Here is a 16,028-nt window from a genome sequence, read left to right as displayed (position 1 = left end):
TGTGCCTTGCTGCAACTCAAACAATAAATGAACTTAATTCATACTGTACATTCATTTCTTCTTCCATTTTCAATTTATTGCATGGAAAAGATCATGTGTTACCTTAGCGAAATTAGCTATAAGGTACATTTAATTTTTTTTTTATTAACTAAATTACTTTAACTCTGACTAATTATTACTCAAATCATTTTACACACCAGTAGTTTTACTTATACTTCTATAAAATATAATTAAATTAGCAGTACATCTACTGGAATAGGATTTTTCAGTATTTTAAACCCCTGACAACAGGTTTTATGAAATAACAAATATGAACAATCCTATATTATGCCGTCTACCACATCTTTCCTCGTCTCCGTCAGAATAAGGAGAAGAGGAGAAAAGATGAGAGAAGAGATGGTTAAGGTCATAATGACCTTAGAACCATCCATTTATACTGGCCTGCCACAAAGAGACCTGCTACAGAAGAGCACAACGCATGTGGAAAATGGCATGAAATTGGGAGTTGATGCTGGGTGAGTCCCAAATGGCACCCTATTCCTTATATAGTGCACTACTTTTGACCAGAGCCATGATTAAGCATCAGCTGCCAGAGCTGATGTACAGTACCCAGCCAATCTGTAAAGAGCACACCCGACTACCTCATCCCAATATTGTTATTTATCCTCTTGCTCTTTTGCACCCCAGTATCTCTACTTGCACATCATCATATGCACATCTATCACTCCAGTGTTAATGCTAAATTTGTATTATTTCGCCTCTATGGCCTATTTATTGTCTTACCTCCCTACATTTGCACACACTGTACATAGATTGTTCTATTGTGTTATTGACTGTAGGTTTGTTTATGTGTAACTCTGTTGTTGTCGCACTGCTTTGCTTTATCATCTTGACCAGGTAGCAGTTGTAAATGAGAACTTGTTCTCAACTGGCCTACCTGGTTAAATAAAGGTGGGGGGAAAAAAATAAACATTTTAAAAAATGACCCCTGCACAAAAAGGTAGTTCTAGGGCTGCACAATTCAATGGAATTCACGTCGTTATATAATGACATGTGCAATATCCATATCGCAAGAGATCCATTCCACTCTCCATGTGACGTCCATTTTTATATAGTTTACACCGTTTTCCTTCTCCTCTTGCGGCTGCTTCCCACATAACAAGGCCTTCTGCGAACACCACACCGTGTGCCAATCACAGCAGGGATTAGTAGCAGAGTACAGCCTCTTCTCTTTCACATCAAACCATAATGTTCCCTCTCTTCTCCTCACATTCCTTATATTGCTCGCTCTTCTACTCCCCCACCCCCCCCTTTCCATTCTGTCCAGCCTTTTATTCACTACCATCTCATTGTCTCCCCACTCGCAGGTTCTGTTCGGTACAAACCGCACAGTTCGGTCCAGCATCCTGTTCAGTGACGGTAGATTCATTGAAACCATAAAATCATTGGTGAAGCCCTAATGATAACAGTGGGCCTTAGACAGCCTCTGTCTGTCTGCCGGCACGGCCATGTTATGTTCTCCTTGGATTAAAAATAACCCATCTGTATTACTGCCATGTTCAAATGGAATATGAAGCGAGTGAGTGTGTTACTGCTGCGTTTGCATGAGATCGGCGAGCGAGTGTGTAACCACCGTGTTCCGTCAGTACAGAGAGAGAGCGTGGAGGAGTGGGGTGGTAATGGCTTGACACACATCACAGTGGTGATTCAGTGAGCGAGGGAGGACGGCAGGCCGTGGGAAGAAAAGGAGGGAGAGCGAACAGAGAGACCGAGATTATGCATTGCTGAAATGACGTCAGCTCATTTCTCAGCGCCTCTAAATGAGATGGCGGGTTTATCTTTAAAAAAAAAAAAAAAAAAAAAGACGGAAGGAGAATAAAAAATGTTTGAGATGAGTCATAGCAAGTTATGTTAGAAGGGATGTCAGAACATTTTCCCAGTGGGCCAAAGTGCCATATTTATTGTTAAACAGTTTCCTGACAGCTCTTATAGAGTAGAAATGGACACGCCTTTCAAAACACAGAGCTGCCAGTCTTCACTGCAGCAGACAAGAGGCATACTTAGTTTAGTGCTCCATTAGGGATGATGAAGATGGTTAACATATAAAGTGGGCATGGCTCTCTATTTACAGAAATACAATTGAGCGTGTTTTAGTCACTATCCGTCTGTGGCTGATAATTGCACCACCTCGTTATGAGAGTTCTGCATGGGCAGTCTGTGTGCCCTCGCTCTCTCACCGTGTGAGCTTGGTGCCTATCTGCTGCCTGGACTCCAGCCTCTCCTCGTCAGTCTGCATTGGCAGGATGTTCTTCTCCTCCAGCTCACTCTTAGATGGACGGTTACTCAGCTTGACGGCCAGAGAGTCCTTCCTCAACACCTTCAGAGCCAGGGTACCTACACACAGACAGCAGGACTTAAACAAATGACCAGAGCAGGGTACCTATAGTGCAGAGATACCACTAGTTAAAATAATACTAAACATCTGTGGCTTAGGGGACAAACATTTTATTGGTGTGTGTGTATATATGAACCCCTTACTTGTGAAGAGCGAATCATCATCATCCTCGTCATCATATTCATCGTTATCATCCTCATCCTCATCTTTGTACATGCTGGGTAGGTCCTCATAGTCGGACTCGTTGGGCATGTTCTCCTTGTTGTCCTCGTCGATGACCACAGAGGGCACCTGGCTTCTGTCCAGCAGACTACACTGACCAGAATGCATTGCATTGCTGCAGGGAGAAGAGAGAGGGCGGGGGATAGTGTTCATGTTCGTCATAATGATGGATATAATCTTCTTCATAGTAATCTCGCCCATCTACCACTTTCCCATGTTGCCGTGGGAATCGAATGGTTGCTATAGAAATGCAACGCGCTTTAGAGTCATTATGACCATGACTCTACAAGTGGTTGACTCATTCCCATCTCCTGTGTAAGTCATCTGAGAAATGGAAGTCTGGCTGGAATTACCTTGACGCACCTCGATGTGAGAGTGTGAGGCTATGAGCTAGCCATTTTTGGATCATGGCCATTAGCACAAAATTGTCCATCTTGACTTGCAACCATTGAGCTAGTAAGACAGTCACACATTCCTTGTTAGCTGAGCCATAGGTTCCTAGCTGGGAATTCAGTCTGTATGACAGCCACATAGCCTACATACCATGAGATAATTTCCCATATCCTTCATGTCACAGACCATTCATATCAAATTAAACAAAGTGGTCAAATAACTTTGTCGGTGCGAGGGACTGGCTGCATTTTAAATCAACATATCATACGGCCTACACGGATATCACACAGACTACCCACAAGCCCCTGCTGTGAGCGCCCACTGAGGGCCATTCAGCTCACCATGAGACACGCAAAGCAAGTAATCAGAGGACCAGGGAGGAAGGGTGTGTATGTTTTGGGGGTTTGACTGTCCTTGTAGGGACCAGAAGTCCTCACAAGGATAGTAAATTAGGACAAGTGGGGACATTTCGCCAGTCCTCACAAGGAAAACAGCTATTTTAGGCTCAGAGGTTAGGTTTACAATTAAGTTTAGGAAAAAAAGGATTTAGAATGGGAACCAATTGTTTGGTCCCCACAAGGATAGTAAAACAAACGTGTGTGTGTGTGTGTGTGTGTATGTGTATATATATATATTTTTATAAAATAAATAGAGGACGCCCTGTTGTGAGGCTGTATTGTACTCATGCATACATAGTCTACCTGAATAATTAAAAGGTACCCAGCGCTTCTATTCTACCCCTCTACACATGCGAGATGATAATACTGGCTCTGTCCCTGTCCCGTTTCAATTAATCTCAATTGAAAGATAGGGGCGATGAAGAATGGCTGACAGATTGATTCTTGTCGAGTTTTTTTTATTTCTTTGTCCCATTTTTAGATTTCTCCAACCAAATGTTACATAATCTATAGAGAAATGACATGTTCAATTTACCAATACATTTCTCTGTTATTCCTTTTTCCAATGTCTGGTAGGGTAGATAACAGGACATGCTGTGCCAGGTTTGAATTTGGAAGAGGTTCGGGTGCCATGGTGCACACAGACTGCTGTCAAAGCGGGCTAAGCTGTATCAGTAGGACGGGGCGAGCTGGGTCAGACATCTACATGGTGGCAGCCTGACCCCAATATCACAAGGCAGGGGTGACCTGAACTACAAACCAGCTGGACCTGCTACACTGAACATGCATTGAAAAAAAAAGTATTCATATTTAATTATGCAATAGAACTGATGTTACACTCAACTCCCATTATAAAGTTGTGTCATCTAAAAACTATTTATTTCTACCTGCTATACAACCATAGAGATCCAGAAATTCCAGTTTTATTGAATACGGTGTATTCAACAACTCACTTCTCCAGCCTCTGCAGGTTGAAGGCCAGCGTCTTGTTGAGCTCCTCGATGATGCGGCTGGGGGTGTGGCCCTGCATGGATCCGTACTGCAGCTGGAGCGGGTGGCTGTGGCCATGGTTGTGGGTGTGTCCGTGGTTATGGTGGTTCCCACCCCCCAGGAGGCCCTGGTGGAGGTTGGCCAGGGCTGTGAGCTGCGAGGGCAGCAGAGGGCCGTGGTGGGGGGGATGGCCCTGGGGGTGGCCCTGTGGAGGGGGGCACTTCTGCTGGGAGAAGGTGCTGAGGGGGGAAGAGCTGTCCATTCCCCCTTGAGGCACACAGATCATAACCTTCTTGGGAGGTAGAGGAGGAGAGAGCTTCCCTCCATGGCCTGGCATACAAGACAGCTTCATCTGCTGGCAAGAGTCTGGAAAGAGAGAGATGGGTAGAGAAAGAAAAGAGACGGAAACAGGTAAACGTCAAGGTCACTTTTTTCTGAATTAGTGCAGGGACTGACTTCACTAAATTTGCTTTGACATGTTACTTCTTCAAAGCCGCTAATTGTTGAGTATAATTAGGGCCATGCATGAGTTTCCTGGACACGTGACCTGCTCTTGGCCATATTGTAAGACTCAGGCAACAGTCCGATGGTGGACAGACGTGACCATGTACAGTAGAAGGCCCAGACTTGAGCAGGGAGAATTAGATTAGGCTATTGCCACTTCTAGCTGACTGACAGATTGTCTGTCAGGGCCTGAGTACAGCTGACCTGGCTACACTGGGACTTAATGACACTAATCTCTCCATCGGCACAGAGACGCAGTGTGCGTGCATGTGCACGTGTCCACAGACAATATGTTTAGGATTATTCAACTACGTAACTGCCCAAACAAACGTTCAATGCGTCTCTGAGCTCTGTACTGTAAACCCTTTGCCAGTTCAGTCAATCTTTCATCTTGGTATTCAATGTGCGGAGTGCCAAACATGATTACACTGTATATAAAACATGTCCCAGTGTCCCCGTTGCCGACAGGTCTGGGCCTTAGATGAAGACCTGTGGTCGTCCTTCAACACCCTCGGGGGAGAGACAATTACAAGAAGCGCGTGTGACTCTGTCCAGTCCACTTTCTCTCCGTTGAAGAGGATAAGCAAATCTTTGTGGGGTTGTCCTTGTAAAGCTGGGATGAAAATTAAATCTACGTCGGCCACTTATCGCAGGCATTTTGCTAATATCGTTCATTACGATAAGTAGCCTGTACTCCAGAAATGTGACGTTTGAAGTGAAGTAAGTTTGCTATATGGGTGATCGTTAATGGGAGAATTGATGGCTACAATAAATCAAACTAGTAGTCGATTTTAAAGGGTCATTGAAAAATAACTACTGCACTTTCATAAAGGTATTGTTCTCGCATCAATTATTTTAAATCGCAATATGGATTTTTGTCCATAGTGCGTTTGTATAAGTCCGATAGAAGGGGCATCAGTGGCAGGGCCGCTGGTGTATGTACGCTTACCTGTGCTGTAGTTGGGAATCCTGTTGAAAGGTTTGGGGGGAAGCGCAGGGGGCTGTTTGTGGTACATGGGGGGCTTGGCGGCGTTGTCCTGAACGTTGCAGAGGAAACCAACAGATTTCTTTGAAGGAAGGACCATAGACGACTTCATACCAGAGGGCTCCTGAGTACAGACTCCGCCCTCCATCGAGGATCGGAACTCCACGGTTGCTGGAGAGACAAACACAAATCATGAACATCATTTCCATTTCATCTGTACGTTAAGGTCTACAAAGGTGAAAAGAAATTAGGTGCTGCATCATTCAAGAGAAGGATATGGTTGCGCGATACAAACACACACAGTGCATTCAGAAAGAATTCTTTCCCCTTCACTTTTGCCACATTTTGCCAGCCTTAATCTAAAATGGATTAAATATTTTTCCCCCCCTCAATCTACACATAATACCCCATAATGACTAAGCAAAAAAAAAAAATGAAATGTTTGCAAATATTTAAAAAATAAATTATTTACATAAATATTCAGACCTTTTGCTATGAGCCTCGAAATTGAGCTCAGGTGCATCCTGTTTCCATTGATCATCCTTGAGATGTTTCTACAACTTGGAGTCCACCTGTGGTAAATTCAATTGATTGGACATGATTTGGAAAGGCACACACCTGTCTATATAAGGTTCCACAGTTGACAGTGCATGTCAGAGCAAAAACCAAGCAATGAGGTCGAAGGAATTGTCCGTAGAGTTCCGAGACAGGATTGTGTCAAGGCACAGATCTGGGGAAGGGTACAAAAACATTTCTGCAGCATTGAAGGTCCCCAAGGACACGGTAGCCTCAATCATTCTTAAAATGGAAGAAGTTTGGACCCACCAAGACTCTTCCTAGAGCTGGCCGCCCAGCCAAGCAATCGGGGAAGAAGGGCCTTGATCAGGGAGGTGACCAAGAACCCGATGGTCACTCTGACAGAGTTCTTCTGGAGATGGTTGTCCTTCTGGCAGGTTCTCCCATCTCTGCAGCACTCCACCAAATCAGGCCTTTACGGTAGAATGGCCAGACGGAAGCCACTCCTCAGTAAAAGGCACAACAGCCCGCTTGGAGTTTGAAGATTGAACTCTTAGGCCTGAATGCCAAGCTTCACGTCTGGAGGAAACCTGGCACCATCCCACAGTGAAGCATGGCAGCATCACATTGTGGGGATGTTTTTCAGCGGCAGGGACTGGGCGACTAGTCAGGATCGAAGCAAAGATGAACGGAGGAAAGTACAAAAAGAACCTTGATGAAAACCTGCTCCAGAGCACTCAGGACCTCAGACTGGGGCGACAGTTCACCTTCCAACAGGACAACAACCCTAAGCACACAGCCAAGCCAATGCATGAGTGGCTTTGGGACAAGTCTCTGAATGTCCGAGTGCCCAACCAGAGCCCGGACCTGAACCCGATCGAACATCTCTGGAGAGACCTGAAAATAGCTGTGCAACGACGCTCCCCATCCAACCTGATAGAGCTTGAGAGGATCTGCAGAGAAGGACAGGAGAAACTCCCCAAATACAGGTGTGCCAAGCTTGTAGCGTCATACCCAAGAAGACAAGGCAGTAATCTCTGCCAAAGGTGTGTCAACAATGTACTGAGTAAAGGGTCAGAATCCTTATGTAATGTGATCAGTTTTTTTATAAATGCGCAAAAATGTTTTTGCCATGTCATTATGTGGTATTGTGTGTAGATTTTAAAAAACTTAATCCATTTTAGAATAAGGCTGTAACATAACAAAATGTGGAAAAAGTTAAAGGGGTCTGAATACTTTCCAAATGCACTGTGTATATATATATATATATATATATATATATATATATATATATATATATACACACAAATCAATCCTCCTAGACAGGTGTTTTGCACCCATCAGATCCTGCTGTGAAACTCAAATGCACCACAGCAGCTTGTTCCTTTCGCATCAAGAGGTCGCCTCCCGCTAGCAACGACGGCAAGGAAAGAATGACTCATTCTTAAGTGAAGATAATCTAAGAGATGTTCAAACAGTGGAGTCTGACAGCCTCCCATGGACCAATTCCTCACCACATCAAAAAAAGTTATGAAATGGTTGCATAATGACAATGGTGGCAGGCTGGCAGCATGAGGTCCATGGAGGTGTAGCTGGGAAATCCCCTAGAGAGAGACTGATGTCTGACATACGGGGCCTCATCTGGGCCCTCAGATGAGAAAATACCCCTTTGAAACCACAACTTGATAGCAGTAGTAAACTTTCCTTGGTTGACTGTTTCAAAATACTTTTCTTCATGCACATTGTCAGGTAAGAGACAGTTGTTTCTAAAAGGACCACAAAAGCGTGATTGCAAATGAGTAAGCCTACTACAGCACGTGAGCAAATCAGACTTGAGGAAACATTGCTCCAATAAAAGGACAAGGTTTGAGAGGGATCAGACAATCCTGTTTCGCTTATTCCATTTCCCAAATGCCATCAATTCAAAGGAAGGGTGAGTTTGAAAACAGTAGGCTATACATACACTTTTTTGATCATTCATATGTTTTGGTTATGTTTCAGATTATTTCATGCCCAATAGAAATTGTAATGTAGTGTAATTTGAGTCAAGTTTATTTTAAATAAGAATGCTTATAAACCCTTCTACATTAATGTGGATTCTACCATGATTATGGACAGTCCTGAATGAATCGTGAATAATAATGAGTGAGAAAGTTAGATGCACAAATATCATACCCCCAAGACATGCTAACCTAGGGGTGGGCAACTCCAGTCCTCGAGGGCCTGATTGGTGTCACACTTTTGCCCTAGCTAACACACCGGACTCCAATGATCAACTAAATCATGATCTTCAGTTTAGAACGCAATTCGTTTAAGCAGCTGTGTTTGCTAGGGATGGGGAAAAAGGTGTGACACCACTCTGGATCGCAAGGACTGAGTTGCCCATCCATCCTTGTGCCAACCAAATAAAAAAAATAAAAAAAAGTTTTTATTGAAATCGTCTGTAGCATCCGAATGGTTTAGACTACAAACTAATATGACCACTCTATGAAAAGATGCTACCATGATTATGGATTGTCCTGAATGAATAATGGTGAGTGGGAAAGTTAGACGCACAAATAGGGCTGTGGCGGTAATGAAAATGTGTTAGTCGGTTATTGTCATGCAAAAGCGGGCGGTCTCATGGTAATTGACCTTTAGCATAAAACACCTTTAGGATCTTCAGTCCTCCACACATACAAGGCACTGATGCACACCTTTGGAACGTCTACATAAAAAAAAAAAAAATGTCTAATAAAATCTATTTAATATACACCATCACAATAAATCCATGATTTATTTTAGGCAGGTCTAATGAAACATTATGATGTGAAGAACATGAGTTGGTCTACTGTATGCTATCTGGCTATGCGCCATCCCATAGGCTTGCTCATTTTGCAGACAAGATGTAAAAGTAATGTGCCATTATTCTATAGCAAAAAAAAAAAGAATTGAAATTAGCTGAATAAAATAAATAATATTTTTCCCCATTCCAGAACAAATGCGAACGTGTATGAAGTGGCTATGTTGAGCATAAAAGTGATCAGTTGAAACAGGTCCTATACACTAGACTTATAGTTATTTGGCAACTTTAGTTGTGAATGATGCAAACCTTTGAATGTCTTAGAAATCAAAACATATAGCCTATGGCCCTTCATGATGAGACTATAGACGATACAATTTGAGGAAGTCGCAAAGAAAAAGCTTGTGCTCTGTTCCTTGCCTCAAGCTGCACACACTGTTCTCTCATCAAGTAATCATATTTTCACCCACCAGACTATTCTCAATTTAATATTGTCTTAATTATGTCAAATTAGTTTTGATTTAGAATGGGCTATTATCGAATGGGCAGGAAGAGCGGCAAAAATACATGTCAGCAAATGCACTGGAATAGCTGATGCAAGCCACTTTCCCGCAGGTCATTTCTTTTCCCCTCACTCATGCTGACCACATTTAAAATAGCCAAATACAGGACAAGAGGATGATTTTGCGGGACACCCTGGAATATGCATTCAGATCTTCTTGCAATTGAATAACTGTTTAGTGAGCAAATTAGAGCAGCAGTTGTTATTAAGACACTATATAGCCTTCCTGTATTTTGTTTCAATCAAACCACATTCAGCCTAGTAGCCCACATTCGCACGCTGTTGAGTTTTGGCCTCATGAGATTTTTGTTGTTGTTGGACTAGTCATCTAAATATCCTAAATATCATAAGGAAATAGGTGGTGTTTGTAACAGTACCATTATATAGAAAATTAATGAATCATTATGTGATCTTCCAAGACTGATTCAGCTTTGACCCATCTTTCCTAAATGTGCACCACCGTGTGAGAAGTGGCAGAGTGTCTCCGGTGTGCTCTGGCAGCACTACACCCCTGCACTGAATTAGTTAATTGACACGCACCAGCCGCACCTAGACTATTCTTTTTTTTCCCAAGCACAACATTTGATGCAAAAAAGGAGACCACAAGTGTGGCGGTTTTATGAAAATCAGGCCAAGAAAACATTTCTGGTTGGTCTCAGGGAATATAAAACAGTTAGGATGGGAGACATTTAAAAAACAGGATTGAGGGAAGTAGCAGAAAATAACTGATGAGCATGGAGACAGGAGAGCCTCAAGTTTGAAGAAATTACCTTTATGTACACTACCGTTCAAAAGTTTGAGGACACTTTGAAATGTCCTTGTTTTTTTAAAGCAAATTTGACATCCATTAAAATAACATCAAATTGATCAGAAATACAGTGTATTCATTGTTAATGACTATTTCAGCTGAAAACGGTTGTTCTGATTAAAGAAGCAATAAAACTGGCCATCTTAAGACTAGTTGAGTATCTGGAGCATCAGCATTTGTTGGTTCGATTACAGGCTCAAAATGGCCAGAAACAAAGAACTTTCTTCTGAAACTCGTCAGTCTATCCTTGTTCTGAGAAATAAAGGCTATTCCATGCGAGCCGCCTGAAGATCTTGTACAACTCTGTGTACTACTCCCTTCACAGAACAGCACAAACTGGCTCTAACCAGAATAGAAAGAGTGGGAGGCCCCGGTGCACAACTGAGCAAAAGAACAAGTACATTAGTGTCTAGTTTGAGAAACAGACACCTCACAAGTCCTCAATTGGCAGCTTCATTAAATAGTACCCGCAAAACACCAGTCTCAACATCAACAGTGAAGAGGCAACTCCGGGATGCTAGCCTTCTAGGCAGAGTTGCAAAGAAAAAGCCATATCTCAGACTGGCCAATAAAAAGAAAAGATTAAGATGGGCAAAAGAACAGACTCTGGACAGAGGAACTCTGCCTAGAAGGCCAGCATCCCAGAGTTGCCTCTTCACTGTTGACGTTGAAACTGGTGGTGTGGCGGTAATATGGTCACCGAAACAGCCCTACGCACAAATATCATACCCCCCCAAAAAATACTAACCTCCCGTTATTGTAATTCCTTTAAATTCACGCTGTAACAACAAAATGTGGAAAAAGTCAAGGGGTATGAATACTTTGAAGGCGCTCTCTCTCTCTCTCTCTATTATGAGTGGGAGTACTTTGGAAAGGATTTCCAAAATTAACATCCTTCGAGCTGATTTGCTGGTGTTTTTAGTCTTATGTAAAACAAACAATAATTTTTTTGGGGGGGAGGGGGGGGGGGGGGGGGTATGATATCTATGCATCTTTCTTACTCATAATTATTCACGATTCATTCAGGACTATCCGTAAATCATGGTAGCATCTTTTCATAGAGTGGTCATATTAGTTTGTAGGCCAAACCATTCGGAAGCTACAGATGTTTTTGAGAAGGCCAATTTCTGGGACCATTTTTTTCATGTATTTTTATAATGTTACTTAGATTTATACATGGGTGGTCAATAGACCCTTAAGGATTCAAATGAATGGATCATGGATGAATGACTGATATAATTCTACATTTAATGCACTTTTCACAGCAAAAAAAAATAAAAAAATAAAAAATATATATATATATATATATATATATATATATATATATATATATATATATATATATATATATATATACATACTCTGGATACATTTAGTAACATAGTAAGAAGAATAATAAAAAATGTTGGGGTAGGTGCAACATAAGAAAATAAAAAACTACAAAGAGTTTGAGTGAGAGGTCTAACTTGTGTTTCCAAGTGGCCAGACACACAAATCACTAAATGATTTCAATGCACTTTTAGGAGTCAAGAAAAAAGCCTTAAACTAGACAGTGGATGAATGACTTTCTGAAAGTAATGCAATTTGGCATTTAGCTGAGCAGAACATGCAATAAAATCACACACACTAATTCACTGTAGGATGATGAAACATTGATAAGCAAAACATTTTAGGGGCACAGGATTAAATTAATTGGATCCTTTTCATTTTTGATAAGGAGGAAAGCATCTCACCTTTCTCAAAGATCTCCTTCAGCACGCCTCTCTTAATCAGCTCCTCTCTGCTTTGCCTTACCGACATCTTCCTCTCCAACGCTGAAGGAAAAACATGGGAGAGAGCATGAGGATTGTTAAATCATGTAAACAAATCATATCAATGGCGCAGATGCAGTTGTGTGTGCGGGAGCATGCGTATATGGAAAAACATCTTCAATATCAAACCTACACGGTAATCCTTGATTAAGGTCGCAGAGCGGGGTTCGCCAACTATTTGCCCCCCCCCAAGTTGAGCAAAATTATTATTATTATTGTTTTTTTACAAGTGTTATTTGTATTGTTTTTAAAGAAAAAATTATAAATGCAAATCAGCACCAAGTGATTTTTATTTAGGAAATCCGTTACAAAATATTCCCACGCATAGAGGTACAGTGCCTTCAGAAAGTATTCACACCCCTTGACTTTTTCTACATTTTGTTGTGTTACCGCCTGAATGTAATAATTGATTACATTTTGTCGTCACTGGCCCACACACAATACCCCATAATGTCAAAGTGGAATTATGTTTTTCAAAATGTTTACGAAATTCATAAATGAAAAGCTGAAAATGTCTTGAGTCAATACATATTCAACCCCTTTGTTATGACAAGCCTAAATAAGTTCAGGAGCAAAACATTTCTTAACAAGTCACATAAGTTGCATGGACTCACCATGTGGAATAGTGTTTAACACCATTTTTGAATGACTACTTAATCTCTGTATCCCACACATAATTATCTGTAAGGTCCCTCAGTTGAGAAGTGAATTTTAAAACAGATTAAACCACAAAGACCAGGGAGGTTGTCCAATGCCTTACAAAAGGCACCCATTGGTGGATGGGTAAAAATAAAAAGCAGATATTGAATATTCCTTTGAACATGAAGTTATTAATTACACTTTGGATGGTGTATCAATACACCCAGTCACTACAAAGATACAGCCGTCCTTCCTAACTCAGTTGCTGGAGGGGAAGGAAACCGCTCAGGGATTTCTCCATGAGGCCAATGGTGACTTTAAAAACAGTTAGAGTTTAATGGTGATGGCTCAACATAGTAGTTACTCCACATACTTGTACAGAATACAAATATTCCAAAACATGCATCCTGTTTGCAACAAGGCACTAAAGTAATACTGCAAAAAATGAATACAAAGTGTTCTGTTTGGGGTAAATCACTCAATATTTACAAGCATAGTGGTGGCCGCATCATGTTATGGGTATGCTTGTAATCGTTAAGGGCTGGGGAGTTTTTTTACATGGACATTTTTTTACGGAATGGAACTAAGCACAGGAACAATCCTAGAGGAAAACCTGGTTCAGTCTGCTTTCCACCAGACACTGGGAGATGAATTCACTTTTCAGCAGGACAATAACCTAAAACAAGGCCAAACCTAAATTGGAGTTGCTTACCAAGAAAGACAGCTGTAGTGGCTACCAAAGGTGATTCTACAAAGTATTGATTCAGGGGTGTAAATAATTATGTAAATTAGATCTCTGTATTTCATTTTCAATACATTTACAAAAATGTCTAAAAACATGTTTTCACTGTCATTATGGGATAGTGTGTAGATGGGTGAGAAGAAAAAAAAATCACTTGAATCCATTTTGAATCCAAGCTGTAACAAAATTTGGAGTAAGTCAAGTGGTATGACTACTTTCTGAAGACACTGTATATGATCATATACACATGTTAAGGTTTGAAATGATTTATGTTTTAGTCAAAAATATCTGTTTGGCCTTCTTGAGCTCAATTTGCAGTCTACAAAATGATTTGTAATTATGTTCTGGCCTCCTGACCATCCCCTTTTTAAATGTACTTTAATTAAATAACAATTGTCCTGTAGCTAAATCTAGTTGGCGATCCCTGTTGTAGAGCTAATCATAAGATTAGAAAAACAAGCATGAGGATTATGTTGGATCACCCACATCATCAATTAGTTAATATTGCCAATTTTCCCCTGGTAATTTCCATAATGTGCTCACATGGCTCCCAACGCTGATCTGCACACTTGGGACTGAACACACACGTCACTGGCACTCTGGCCATCATGGGTACAGTGCGTCACACTGTGTTCCCAAGAGGTCATGCATTCACCATAGGGACACGGGTAACATGAGGGATGGGTGCAAAAATGTGAACACACTCAGTCTTCACGTAGTCTAAAATATGATGAATCGATGCCCAACTGCCCATCCGAATCAAGCAGAAGAATTTAGGGATTAGTCAAATGTGTTAAAAACATTTTTAATTTTTTTTTAACTGTTAAGCCTGTTGAAATACTCATGTCTGTCTAACATAATTCGGTTGGAAAGCAATGTATCAACTCAAGGCACTTCAAAGGCATGAAGGGAGATCTTAACCTCATTTGTAATAATGAAAGAGAATAATATAAAAGCATTGCAACACCTCCCAAAGTAATGCATTATGTATGAGCATGTCAAGCAGGCATATCCAAACGCTAACCCTTCTATATTTAGATCTCAGCAGTTGAGGGACATTATCTATCGCTGGGCTGAACCGAGGCAGTTCAGCATCACGTTAGTCATTTAAGAAAAAAATCTACCCCTGCAAAGGAACCAATTAAGAATGTGAAATGAGGATCAGCAAGAACACTTGAGCAGCACACTGCGCAACATTCTCCCTGCAGACCACCAGCTCTTGTTCAAGTGAGATTACGGGGTGGGTGTGTGTGTGTGTGTGTGTGTGTGTGTGTGTGTGTGTGTGTGCACTCAAACGTATAGTACGTGCGCATGCAAATGTGGTGTGTGCACATGTGAGTGGACTAAGGAGCCGCCTGCAACTCTTTCGACAGTAGGGGCCAGGGCCAATGCTAATGGTCGTTCACCAAAATTATTAGAACCCAAAAGAACCCCCCCCCCCCCCCCCCCCTCCAACCCCTCAATACACTGTGTGGATTATAACTAATGGCTTAACTCAAAAGGGAAGGCACACATGAGAATGATTTTAAAATGTCAGAAACTGTTGTGAGCCTCTAGTGCAGCCAGTCAGAGTGAACCCAGGTGTTCCAAAATGTCACATTGAATAAAGTTATCGTAACCTTATGTTTCATTATGAGCTCCTCCAGGACATCCAGATATTTAATACACCATCCAAACTTCAAAGGCTACCCAGCGAAACTCGTTGGGGATGGGCTGGAAGCCACGGGTTGGCTGCCGCAGAGATGGTTTGGCAAGTAGACAGGATCAAAACATCCCTACACCGTCCAGAAAGAGTCACCTCTACAGGAGCCTCAGGAGAAATGGAATTTGGGTAGTGTGCAAAAAAATGCCATTTTGCAGAAATGGACTGCTGTACAAAAATAAAATGTCATGAGCAGCATCTCCACCTACATACTAGTACAGCAGCCATGCACAGGAGTAGGAAAGCACTGGTTTAAAAAATAACTTCCTCCCACCCTATACTGTATATACCCAAGAGGAAGTCAGCCAGTTTCAATGATGGGAGTGTGTGGAGTAGATCAATACCTCCTCTCTCCTGGTGTGTGAAGGATATGGCTGAGGGAGGAGCAGGCCTTTGGGTCTAAATGGACTCATTCAATAAAGCACCAATCACGTCCCTCCGTCTAATTCACAACGTAGGTCACAAACTGGCCAATCAAATGATAATGAGTCGGTAATGGCAGCTGTGCAAATCACGAGATCACATTTGTAACAGCCAGGAATGAAAATCACAGAGGAATTGCCACACTGCTGTAAGGCT

At 41.7% G+C, this 16,028-nt stretch overlaps 1 protein-coding gene across 4 annotated transcripts in view; it reads right to left on the bottom strand.

Annotated features, from left to right (window-relative positions):
• Nucleotides 1-16,028, bottom strand: part of LOC106599725 (phosphatase and actin regulator 1) — an 84,166-nt gene that overhangs the window by 17,390 nt on the left and 50,748 nt on the right. For all 4 annotated transcript variants that reach the window (XM_082973431.1, XM_082973432.1, XM_082973429.1 and 1 more), the window contains exons 3-7: nt 12,289-12,369; nt 5,852-6,058; nt 4,362-4,764; nt 2,539-2,732; nt 2,238-2,394 (exon numbers count right to left, since the gene is read on the bottom strand). In XM_082973431.1, the coding sequence (XP_082829557.1) occupies nt 2,238-2,394; nt 2,539-2,732; nt 4,362-4,764; nt 5,852-6,058; nt 12,289-12,369 (1,042 nt within the window). The remainder of the gene's footprint in view (nt 1-2,237; nt 2,395-2,538; nt 2,733-4,361; nt 4,765-5,851; nt 6,059-12,288; nt 12,370-16,028) is intronic.

Source organism: Salmo salar, chromosome 03, assembly GCF_965601325.2.
Source record: "Salmo salar chromosome 03, fSalSal1, whole genome shotgun sequence".
NCBI lineage: Eukaryota > Metazoa > Chordata > Actinopteri > Salmoniformes > Salmonidae > Salmo > Salmo salar.
This window is presented reverse-complemented; position numbering and strand designations above follow the sequence as displayed.